This window comes from Dreissena polymorpha, chromosome 16 (genome assembly GCF_020536995.1).
Source record: "Dreissena polymorpha isolate Duluth1 chromosome 16, UMN_Dpol_1.0, whole genome shotgun sequence".
NCBI lineage: Eukaryota > Metazoa > Mollusca > Bivalvia > Myida > Dreissenidae > Dreissena > Dreissena polymorpha.
Window position 1 is genome coordinate 44,040,076 of NC_068370.1, and position 12,837 is coordinate 44,052,912.

A 12,837-nucleotide genomic window follows, 5' to 3' on the forward strand; every position below is an offset into this window, starting at 1 on the left:
ATCGAATGATCCAGGCTATATTGTTTTTGGCCTGTCTGTCTGTCATTCTGTCCCAAATCTTTAACCTTGCATTAAAGTTTTGCAATAGCTTTTGCAATATTGAAGAAAGCAACTTGATATTTGGATATTTGGCATGCATGTGTATCTCATGAAGCTGCACATTTTGAGTTGTGAAAGGTCAAGGTCATCCTTCAAGGTCAAAAGTAAAAAATGCAATCCAAGGGAAGTAATAAGCTTTAAAAGGGAGATTATTTCTAAACCTGCCAAATGATATATTGAAATTTAATTTAAAGCTGTGCAATAGGGGGCATTGTGTTTCTGACAAATACATCTCTTGTTTACATTTGTTTCATTGCTTTGGTGTGAGCATATTCATTGAACCAGTACTTGTTGTCTAAAAATAAGATCTTTAGAACCCTCTACCTTGTTTTAGGATCAAACCTTGGATCTCTAAAGTGTTCGGTTTCCACTACCCTACAGTGATCTATACTTTAAATAAACATGTGTCATTTAAAAATGGGTCTTATGCCATATGCGGCCAGCGTAGTTTCAGACTGTCTGATCAGGAATTTCCCTGTTTGCTTAAGAGACCAAGAAACGTTGCTTTATAGCGAACAGTGAAGCTTGTTACCAGACTATGACATTGGGACAGCTAGTCTGGAGCTATGCTGGCCGCATATGGTATACCTCGCATGACACTGGTCAATACTGTTTTATAAAGGCTCTAGATGCGATGTCAAGACAACGGTGTGTGACTCCGGCCCGTGTCAGAATGGAGCTGAATGCCAGCCCAGTGGTCAGCAGTCCTACATCTGCCTCTGTCGGTCTGGTTACCATGGTAACCTGTGTCAGGAACACATAGACATGTGTTTCTCACAGCCATGTTACAATGGGGCAACCTGTGTACAGTGCAGGGGTTTTAATTGCTCTACTGAGTTTTCGTGCACTTGTGTGAAAGGATTTAAAGGTAACTTTGGTAATTTATGCAGTTATAAAAAATACTCAATTTGATGTAAATTATTAATTTCTAATAACCTGTAAGATATTTCAATGAATAACACTTAAAAAAATAGTTTGATCTTGGAAAATGTTGTCAGCAATTCATTATCCCCAAGCTTTTTGAAAAGCGTGGGGATATTGTGGTTATCTCTGCCGTCTGTCCGTCCGTCCTGGCCACTATCTCCTCCTACACTATTAGCACTAGAACCTTGAAACTTACATGTACACACATGGTAGGTATGAGCATATGTGCGACCGTGCACTATTTGAAATTTTGATTTGACCCCTGGGTCAAAAGTTATGGGGGTCGGAGTGGGGCCAGGTGAGAAATTTTCACTCATATTTTAATGTTATTTTACATTAAATTCTTCATTTCTACACTGATTTACTTCAAATTGATACTGAACATCTCTTATGATAATACGGTCAATCTCAACTTTGCATGGCCCCATTACCACAAACATGCGGCGTGGGAATAAGCGTCGGCCTCTGCCATGCCATTTCTAGTTAAAACTTAACCTCAATTTCATGAGTGTCTAATTTTTACCCTGTTTAAACACTGTAGCTTTTTTGTTTGTGAAGGCTGCTGAAAACATGCACATAAATCAATAATAATTTGTGTAGCTCTGTTGCCTCTTGTTTTAAAAATGGCTAGGTTGATACTTCCAGGTGATCGCTGTCAAAGCCCTATTTCCCCTTGTGATCAGTTCCCATGTTTTAATGCTGGGGTGTGTGTAGATGCCAATACTGCTGAAGGGTACCAGTGTAGATGTGCACCTGGGTTTTCAGGTAATTAAAATAAATTGGCATAGTTTGAGTTGTGTATGAAAATTATGGGTGACTTAAAGGCATTGTCTGACTTCTTCTTTTAGAATTAGAATATTATGTAACAAAACCAGGTACCGATGCAAACCAATATTGATTGTATAAGTATACGTTATTATATGGAGGAAGTGTACCTTTTATGGTTATTGGCACACTTGGTGAGTTATTTGCACGAGGGCTTTAGCATTTGCATATGTTCATCATGTGTATACATATGTTGTGAACATCCAAATTAATAATTAATATTGTTTATATCGAAATTAATAATTAATATATTTAATAAAAACATAATATAATATAAACGGCATGCTTACCTCAATGACAACTTTAAATCAATATTATGCATAACAATGAACTTGAAACGAGTTGCACTTACATTTTTTATTATTCCATCTCTTTATCAAAACTTATTTTAAACCACACTATTTTATTGTATTGCTATCGAAGTTTACAATTATGCACTATAAACACGCAATGCGAAATACGTTTTGCATTTGTTTGATGCTTTAAACAAATATTTTACTGTTAAAAAACAACACGTCCAACATGTCCTCAAAATCCTGATAGTTTAACTTAAACAAGTGTGTTTCATCAGAGAAATTACGTCATACAACATACGTCATAAATTGCGCTATCAGTTGCATGAAAAATAAAAGTACGGAAAGCCGGTTTTGAGAAAAAAAAGCGATTCCAAAACCCATTCAGACGCCATTTTGTTTTAATGCTCCGGTCGCCAATTATGTAACGTCAATGCGTGCCTACGATCTGCTGTTACTGGACAACAGGTGCGAGATAACCGGAAGTTTGCATATAACCAATTTTGGCACAGTGTGCCAATAACCGGTTATTTGCACACTTGCTCAATACCGAGATTTTCACGTGTTATTCGCGAAAAAAACCGGCCAGTTTTGTTACTAAATATAGTAACATATGCAATAAGTCCCTGTATATTGTAGATCATAAACATTGGAATAAAAAAAACTATAAATGTTGATACAATCAGTTTTTGATAAATATATTTGACATTAGGGTGTATATTCTAGTTATTTAACCATAGAAAAATAAGCAATTTGCGTATATCATAATATAATAGCCTCATCTAAAAAAATAAACCTCACAAGATAAGTCTGGTCTCTAGCTAAGTTGTTTGAGAGTTTCACCACAAATCGTAGGATAGCAGTTTCTGTTCCTTCATAGCTTTGGGCATTTGTCATGTTATGATTTTTACCGCAATTCACCCCCCCTACCTGAAGCAGTCCTGTTTTCATTAACCGGCATAAGTTTGTGCATTTAGTATTCATTAATCAGTATACCATAAATATAATTCTATGCTGTGGCTGTTCATATCTGACTGCTTTCAGGTAGCCGATGTGAGGCGGTTGTGAGTCCATGCAGTAGTAGACCATGCAACAATGGCGGCCAATGTACATCGTCCATGTCTGCCATTGCTGACTTCACGTGCACATGTGTTGGTCCCTACACAGGTATATCATACACATAAAACATTTATACTTTATAATTAAACCTCTCAGTGTGTGCCCCAAACCAGTATTCCAGTAGTATTGTAATATTATATACCTCACATAAATTTGTTTCTTCTTTGCCTATATAAACTACACAGGTCCATTATATTTAATAGTGACCGGTAAAGATGCAGGCGCATCTTAAAGTGCCCGCTAGACTAGATATTTGTAACATTTGTGCAAGTTTTACAAAAGAGACATTTTTGCTTTATATACTTAGGGTAAATGCATGATTCGTTTGGCAGGTCACAAGTGCGTGTTTTTTTAAATTAATAATCACATCTTAAAGTATACAAAAATTTAATGATATATTTGGGATCAATGTTTTCATCATGTTGTTTGTAATATAGGCAGATATTTTTATATAAAATGTATCTCAATATGTAAAATTCTTTACAATAAAAATGAAATTTGTATGAAGAAGCGAATTTTTCCGTGTCCAATATTCGCAGGGAGACAACTTGTGACAACAATAATACCGTACATATTATTAATAGTAACGATTTGTTTGGCAGGTCACGAGTGTGTGTTTTTTATTATTAATCACATCTTAAAAATACAAAAAAATAAATGCTATATTTGGGATCAATGTTTTGCAACATGTTGTCTGTGATATAAGCAGTTTTAAAACATGACCTACGCTCCAGGAGTGAAATAACGTAATGCTCAAGTTTGTTAATTACACGAGTGTTATTGTACTAGTTATATAACTGTGGAATGACGTCATTTTTTTAAAGAAATGACGTCATTATTCCAGGAATATTTTCAGTTAAACTCTTTTATAATGTGAATAAACAGGGAGCATAAAATAAAAAGAAAAATTGTTGGTCATGTTATAAATAGAATCTTAGATTCGTGGTCATTTTGTATTGAATTTATTGAACTTGTCATCTAAATAAAGATAAAAACTCGGCAAGCCTCGTTTTTATCTTTATTTAGATGACTTGTTTAATCAATTCAATACAAAACGACAACTCATGCAAGATCCTATATATCTATATTTAAAATGTATTTCAATATGTGAAATTCTTTACAATAAAGATGAATTTTGTATAAAGAAGCGAATTTTTCTGTGTCCAACTTTCGCAGAGAGACAACTTGCGCACAACAATAATACAGTACAAACTATAAATAGTAACTGATAAATATAATTATTGTTTTATTTATTTTTTATTTCTATTTCTATATCTGCACAAAAATGTTCGGTATAATATAAGAAATAGAAAACCTCACTTCAGGCCCAATGGCAGAATAGTGACCAGCCAGGCAGCCCCAAATAGTATATGGACATCTGCCTTTGGCTTCCGTCCATATACTATTAGGGGCTGCCTGGCTGGTCACTATTTGGCCCTCAGTGAGGTTTTCTATTTCTAAAATATTTCACATTATTGTTATACTTTTCTGTTATTACCTAAATCTGAATCCCGCAATAATTAGACAAGTACTGACGCCACATTGATGAAACTTGGTATACTTATACATGGCAATGAGTGAATGACAGGATTACTTGAACATTTAAAATTGAGACATTGTGAAAAATGTCAACTAATGAGACAATGAATCCCTTAAAGTGGACAGGGAAGCTCCTGAACAGACTGCACAAATGCATCGGTGTAGAGCTAGGCTGGCAGACTATAGCATAAGACTCATTTTTGCATGTCACGGGGTAAATCATATGGTTACTATTATCTGTTTGAGTACTGTTAATACTCATAACAACAATCCATTAAGCAATCTTTCAAATATGAAAAAATATAACTTGAACATTTGAATATGTATGGATGTTGAGAGTGGCAGTGTGGGTGTTTGACTATGTATGGATGTTGAGAGTGGCAGTGTGGGTGTTTGACTATGTATGGATGTTGAGAGTGGCAGTGTGGGTGTTTGACTATGTATGGATGTTGAGAGTGGCAATGTGGGTGACTATGTATGGAAGTTGAGAGTGGTAATGTGGGTGTTTGACTATGTATGGAAGTTGAGAGTGGCAGTGTGGGTGTTTGACTATGTATGGAAGTTGAGAGTGGCAGTGTGGGTGTTTGCCTATGTATGGAAGTTGAGAGTGGCAGTGTGGGTGTTTGACTATGTATGGAAGTTGAGAGTGGCAATGTGGGTGTTTGACTATGTATGAAAGTTGAGAGTGGCAGTGTGGGTGTTTGACTATGTATGGAAGTTAATAGTGGCAGTGTGGATGTTTGACTATGTATGGTAGTTGAGAGTGGCAGTGTGGGTGTTTGACTATGTATGGAAGTTGAGAGTGGCAGTGTGGGTGTTTGACTATGTATGGAAGTTGAGAGTGGCAGTGTGGGTGTTTGACTATGTATGGAAGTTGAGAGTGGCAATGTGGGTGTTTGACTATGTATGGATGTTGAGAGTGGCAGTGTGGGTGTTTGACTATGTATGGAAGTTGAGAGTGGCAGTGTGGGTGTTTGACTATGTATGGAAGTTGAGAGTGGCAGTGTGGGTGTTTGACTATGTATGGGAGTTGACAGTGGCAGTGTGGGTGTTTGACTATGTATGGAAGTTGAGAGTGGCAGTGTGGGTGTTTGACTATGTATGGAAGTTGAGAGTGGCAATGTGGGTGTTTGACTATGTATGGAAGTTGAGAGTGGCAATGTGGGTGTTTGACTATGTATGGATGTTGAGAGTGGCAGTGTGGGTGTTTTTTGCTTAAAAGCATTTGAGTCGTTCTCTGTGAAAAGGGGGTTTCAATGCATGTATGCGAAGTGTCGTCCATGATAAGCCTGTGCAGTCTGCACAGGCTAATCAGGGATGACACTTTACACTTTTATAGTATTTTTTGTTTGCAGAAAGTCTCTTAGCAAATTTCCAGTGAGGGCAGAAAGGGTTGTCCCTGATAAGCCTGTGCAGACTGCTTTTCACACATGCATTAAACCCCCTTATCACACAGCATGGCTCATTTAATAATTACCAATCTGTCATAGGGCCACAGTGTGAAACAAGGATAAAGAACTGCATGGACCATCAGCCGTGTAAAAACAACGGTAAATGCCACAACGACTCCATATCGGCCTACTGTGAATGCCCGCTGGGATTCTACGGCATTTTCTGTGAGCATGTCACAAGTAGGTGTAGATTTACTTCACTATAGCTAAAAACCATATGAGTGTTTGCTGATGAGAAATCTATGTGAACTCAAAGCCTCTGTGTTTACAAAAATGCATACACTCTGATTTATAAGTGCAAATGTACTGACTTAATAGCTCAAATTGGCCCTGCTAACTAAGTTGGTAGAGAGCTGGTCAATGAACCTTAGGATCACGGGTTTGGCAACATAACTTGTGTGGGTATCAGTCATGAAAACCTACTACTGCCATTCTTTCCCTACCTCAGATTCAAGTAGGGCAGATGTCATTTATTTCGGACAGACATCTTGATTAGTCAAAATCAATTCATTTTAACAATTATCAGAAAATAACTATTATAGGTTAATGAACATAATTAAATAATATTACAGAATCCGGATAGTGCCATCTATAATCTCGCCCTTCTTTCCATCAAGGGCGACAGATGACACGCAAAGCGAAACACAATATTTTGCGCGAAACACGCCCTTGTGTAGGTAGCCCAAAAGGCGATTTATCATGGTAAATATTGCGTGTTGCTTCGTGTATCACGCAAAGTATAATGTTTAGCTTAGTGTATCGCGCAAAACATCGTGTGTTGCTTTGAGTATCACGTAAAATATCATGTTTCGCATTCAAAGGGCGACACACGAAACATAAAGTGACACACAATATTTTGCGCGACATACAAAGTGATACACGATATTTTATTATTCAAATATCGCCCATATATCCAAATATCGTGTATCGCGGTCTAATTTCAGACCGCGACACACAAAGTGATACTCGATATTTTGCTGTAATAATATTGCCTGTCGACTTTCAAAAAATCAGAGGAGACAAAAAGGGGATATTTTTGTTGAGGGCAGCCATATTGATAATAAATGGTTAAAAATTATTGTAAAAGGGTATCACCATTTAAAAAATGCGAGAGTCGACAGGCGATATTATTACAGCAATATTTGAACGGTAGAAATATCGCGTGTCGCTTTGTGTATGGGCAAAATATCGAGTATCGCTTCGGGTGCCGTGTGTCGCGGTTTTTAAGTTAGACCGCGATACACAAGGTTCGGAAAATATTGTCGATATTTGAATTATAAAATATCATGTAGCGCTTTGTGTTTCCCGCAAAATATCGTGTGTTGCTTCATGTGTCGTGTGTCGCCCTTTGAACGCAAGACACAATATTTTTCGCGATACTCAAAGCGACACACGATATTTTGCGGGATACATGAAGCGACATACTATATTTTGCGTGATAGGCGATATTTACCATGGTATATCGCCTATTGGGCTACTGACATAAGGGCGATACATTCTTGCGCGTTGCTTCGTGTATCCCGCAAAGTATCGTGTATTGCTTAGTGTGTCGTGTGTCGCCCTTGATGAAAGAAGGACGAGATTATAGATGGCACTATCTGGATTCCGTAGATATACAATTTCTGTTTGTTATGTTGTTGGATACTAGATGATATAAGATGCTTAAATTTTTAATCAATTATTTTTCCATATAATGATTGGCAGAAGGTAAGTTGGCCTTTGTGAAATATATATTGTTGTGCTCTTTTTGAAACAATGTTTGCACATTTTTACTCCACGTCATATTAGCAGTTTGATAGTACTGAGCTTACGATAACATAAAGCTTGTCACTATAAAATGCATGCAGCACCTTTTTTTCAGTGCCACTACTATGTCTGTACCACACTTGTTGTTTTCATGACTTAAATCTTTGTGTTACATGCAATCCACAATTTATTTTGTTCTTAGTTTGTGGCTAACTAAATATAAAAACTACTGGGGTAAAAATGAAACAGTTTTAAGTAATTTAAATGGTGAAAAGCTGATATTGGTTATGACTACACGTAATTCAATGAGACATGATACAGGTCACATCCCTTGAAGATTGTTTGCACAATTGTTAAACACATTACAATCAATGATTTTGTACAATATTCTGCTTCTAGTTAAACCATAATCAACACAATTAAGTGTTTTACTCATTACCATGGAAACTGCTAACTGGCATGTGAACATTATCAAAATCTGTGTAAAGCTAGAAAGTTTACTGTTTCATTAAAATAGAATTTGTCTGGAATTTTCTAGATTTTGGAAAGTAGCACTTCTCTGGAGTTTCAAACAAGCTGACACATTTTTAATCCTTTTAAAATCAATACAATATCATGTATAATTATTTGAATTGAATTACTATTGATGAGGTCACCAAAGATTATAACCATCAGGTGTTAGACATAGAAGGTGGGTAAATTACTATGATATTTGGTTAAAATATGAAACACTTATTGAAGCTTTTGTGATATTAATATTTAATTCCCATTCTTTTGCAAAGCATCAGTCAATTATAAACTTAATGAAACTTCTAGTGGATGTTTTAGATGGGGTTTTCCAAAGATGTACTGAGCCTCGTTCATAAAAAACTGGGCTGAATGAATGTGTGTAATTTTTGGAAGTATACGTTTTAAGGAAGTCTCTGCTAAATCAAAATAAAGTATAGCAGAAAGTGTCAGCCCGTACTTGCACAGGCTAATCTAGGGACAGGCTAATCTAGGCGATCATTTATGCACATGTATTAAGCCCAGTTTTCTCAGAGGGCGTCCCTTCTGACCTTGGTTACAATTCCAGGTGAGGAGTGTATGGCTGGCCCATGCAAGAACGGGGGAGAGTGTTGGATGAAGGATGGGCGAGCTGCCTGTCAGTGTCCTGCAGGATTCACCGTGAGTTCATTCACAACTGAATGCCTTTTACCCTTTTTTTAGGCCCTTAGAAAGTGAAAAATTAAAGACTTTTCTTACTAAATTCAAGTGTTTAAGGCTTCATTTCCAACCCTTAGATACTGATGAGCAGCAAACAGCATAAACTTGAACAGACTGCAATTTTTCCATAGCCATTTTCGCTTAGCTTCTAAGTGTGAAGAAGTTATATGAGCATTGTTCTGGGAAAACTTGGCTTAATACATGTGCGTAAAGTGTCGTCCCACAAAAAACGAATGTAGGCAGAAAGTATTTTCCCTGATTAGTCTGTGCATACTTCACAGGCTAATCTTAGACGATACTTTAGGCACATGCAGTAAGCCCAGTTTTCCCCCAAATGAAGCTAAAATGATGGTTAACACAACTTAATGGTTTGCAAAACTTTATCAATGTACAAAAAATATAATTATGGATTGTTCTCATGAAAAATTCTATTAATGCTGTAACAGTCAATGACCAAATAACTGATGTTTGTATCTTCGTATGACATGTTTCAAAGATGTTATTTGTGAGTTGGATTTTTTGTTGTATTCAGGAGTATTACCGTTATATCACAACAGTCAGGTAACCTACTTTTCTTGGGTAGTCTTTGCCACTACTAATTGCACATAAATATATCAGTAACTGACAGGTGCCCTATTAAATCAGAGGTACGTCATAGAAATAATTTCATGAGACAAGTAATGTGGCCCGTTTTTAAACTTGGTATCCAAGGATTCATATATTTAGTTGGTTATTTGTAAGTAATCAATAAAATCTTGGTATAAGCTGATGCCTTAACTCTTTCAGTGCTGGAACCTAATTTAGAAGGCCTTTGCAAACAGTTTGGATCCAGATGAGACGCCACAGAACGTGGCGTCTCATCAGGATCCAAACTGTTTGCTATTCTGATAGTATTCTTTGAAAAAAATCGAAGAAAATGCTAATTTTAGAAATTCAGCAGACGACATTTTAGCAGAAGACAAATTTTCCAGCATGCAAAGGGTTAATCTGCTCATCATCGGTTATCAATTTCTTTGGTAAAAATCAAGAGGCAGAAAATTTCCGAATGCACAGTACATGTGTACATTGAAACTCTATATTCAGTAAAAAAGATAGGTAGTTTATTCTTTATGAACAGTACCTTCCTTTCATTACCAGGGCACACTGTGTGAGACATTGATGGCTTTTGACTGTACAGTCACCTCATGCTTGAACGGTGGATTCTGTCAGAGTGGCCAGTGCTTCTGTCCCGTGGGATACAGTGGGCACAGGTGTACCAAGGCATAATGACCGGTTCTGGGTATCATACAGTGGACCATGATTACTGACACCAGGACATTCCATTCACCGTTGTCATGATTATTTTCACTATTTTTTCTTCCTTTTAACTAAATAATGAAGCCTTGATTCTGCGGGGAAAAAGCATCTTTAAAATTAAGGTCATGTTCTTTTTGGCCATCCCTTATGTACATGTGGTCAGATACCTAATTGTCTGTTTGTTTTGATTTTGTCATTTTATTTGTTTGTTATGTACTCACACTGTTCCTGGGCAAGCTGGTTACCCGCTACTGAGTGCATACACTGGTTCCAGTAACTGACAACTGGCTGATTGATTGATTGAAAGGTAGAAGTAGAATGACAATAGAAATTATTTCATTACCAATCCACACCACAAATAAGTTGCTTGGCTTGGATTGAACCACTTACCAGGTAAGTCTTTTATGACATACTATTACACAGTCTTGTTCAATACAATTGCAATGGTTCATTTTTCACCATGCACTTGTTTTGAGATACAATAAAACATAATGTCTGCATATAAGGTTTGTCAGGTCTGCCACTACCCTTAGTGTTAAGTTGATAACTGTGCGATATATTGATTATAATTTGTTATGAGTCTACTGATGTGACGTTATTTCAACTATTAAAGGGGCATATCAATTAAATACTCCCACTATAGGAAGACATGTTGATAATATATATGTGTATCTAGTCAAAATGATATATTATTCTATATCCAATAAATTCATCCAATCGGCATTCTTCATATGTACCACGTGACCGACCAATATGTTCCGGTATTGGATCCAAAAAGTCTGTATTTTTTCCATATTGGACAGTTGAGTACAAGTGCACTAAGCAATTGTTTTATAACGCTAAAACCCGTTACCGAGAAAAAGTATCCGAATGCACTATACTCGACTCACACGGCCGCTTGTCTTGAAAATAGCAAAGATGCAATTAAAGCGTTTAAAATCAAAATTAAAATGAAACAAAGAGCTGAAGAAAGGGATAGAGAATAAAAACCTTATTAGACGTTTAAACTGTACAATACGTGATATATTTGGACTCGAACACAGTTTGAAGTCATATTGGACTTGCCTAACGGCTCATCCAATATGACGTCAAACTGTGTGCTCGTCCAAATATATCTCCGTATTGTACAGTGAAACGTCTAATAACCTATAATTATTGATGAAATTATTCAGAAGTACCATATCAATAGTGTGCAGGTCATGTATGGTTATATTGTTTTTATTACTTTTCTTTTTCCTGTTCTAGATAAAAATTGTCCTTAGGAAAACTTTTAATGATTTTAAAAATAAATATTTAATGAATGTCATTAAGTTAAGACTTTTATGTTTACCAGTCATTTAATACAAATTTTTAAAGATAATCTTTATTTTTGAAAATATTTATACCCTATTTGCTGTCTACGTTCCTCTTAAATGCATTTGACGAATTTGGAAGTGTTTTTGCTATGCAAAAAGTTTTAAAGTCAGGTTTTTAATTGTATCATGTCTTTGTGCAATATTTTATCCTGCCATTTGTTTGTTCCTACATGTATGTTACAATAAATCGTCAATTTTGATGAATTCATGTGCAATATTTTATAAAATAAAACATCAATGATATACTAGTATATGACTTACGAAAAAATTATTTCTTGTTTGTATTGTCAGAAAATAACATGACATTTTCCTTTCATGTTGTTAAAAAGGTTTAAACAATGTTTTGTTATTCTTATTGTTGTTTCTTTTAAAACCAGTGGTACTGTATGAAGCTTTAAACCTGCGACTAACTAGAGCTTTGGCACAATTGTTACTAATACAGCAGCATGCTTTGTCAGCTATGATTAACCCTTTCCCATTCAGAAGCAAAGTGAAAATGGCTATGTGCAAACAGCATAAAACCAGAACAGCAGTCTGTTCAGGTTTTATGCTGTTTGCTGCTCATCAGTATCTTTGGGTTTGAAATGAAGCCTTTAAAGCTTGAATCTAGTAAGAAAGATCTTTAATTAAATTTAACTTTCTCAGGGACTACAAATGCATCAAAATATGTATCTAAGTGGCAAAGGGTTAAATAACTGAGAAATATGTTGATCAACAAGGATGAAAAGTGACTCGCAAATATACACTTCATTGTGATGACATATATTTAGTTTCATTTTATTGTTTGAAAAATGTGGAAGAAGTTTTCTCCATCACTGATAACATTCTTTGCTGACTAACCCAGCAACACATTGTCACTACAATATACCCTTTTTCTGCTGGAGTATAATTACCAAAAACATGTCATTTTGTAAGAATAGCTTTACAAGATATGCCACTTGCATGTGATTGGTATCGATTGGTGAATTCCAGGATGTGAATATA

General features: G+C 36.0%; 1 protein-coding gene across 4 annotated transcripts in view; it reads left to right on the top strand.

Moving 5' to 3' along the window:
* The window catches only part of LOC127862022 (fibropellin-1-like), a 28,919-nt gene extending 16,862 nt beyond the window's left edge, over positions 1-12,057 (top strand). For all 4 annotated transcript variants that reach the window (XM_052400944.1, XM_052400947.1, XM_052400945.1 and 1 more), the window contains 6 exons: positions 722-967; positions 1,669-1,788; positions 3,186-3,308; positions 6,290-6,430; positions 9,072-9,163; positions 10,340-12,057. In XM_052400944.1, the coding sequence (XP_052256904.1) occupies positions 722-967; positions 1,669-1,788; positions 3,186-3,308; positions 6,290-6,430; positions 9,072-9,163; positions 10,340-10,468 (851 nt within the window). In that variant the 3' untranslated portion in view covers positions 10,469-12,057. The remainder of the gene's footprint in view (positions 1-721; positions 968-1,668; positions 1,789-3,185; positions 3,309-6,289; positions 6,431-9,071; positions 9,164-10,339) is intronic.
* Positions 12,058-12,837: the final 780 nt, after the last annotated feature.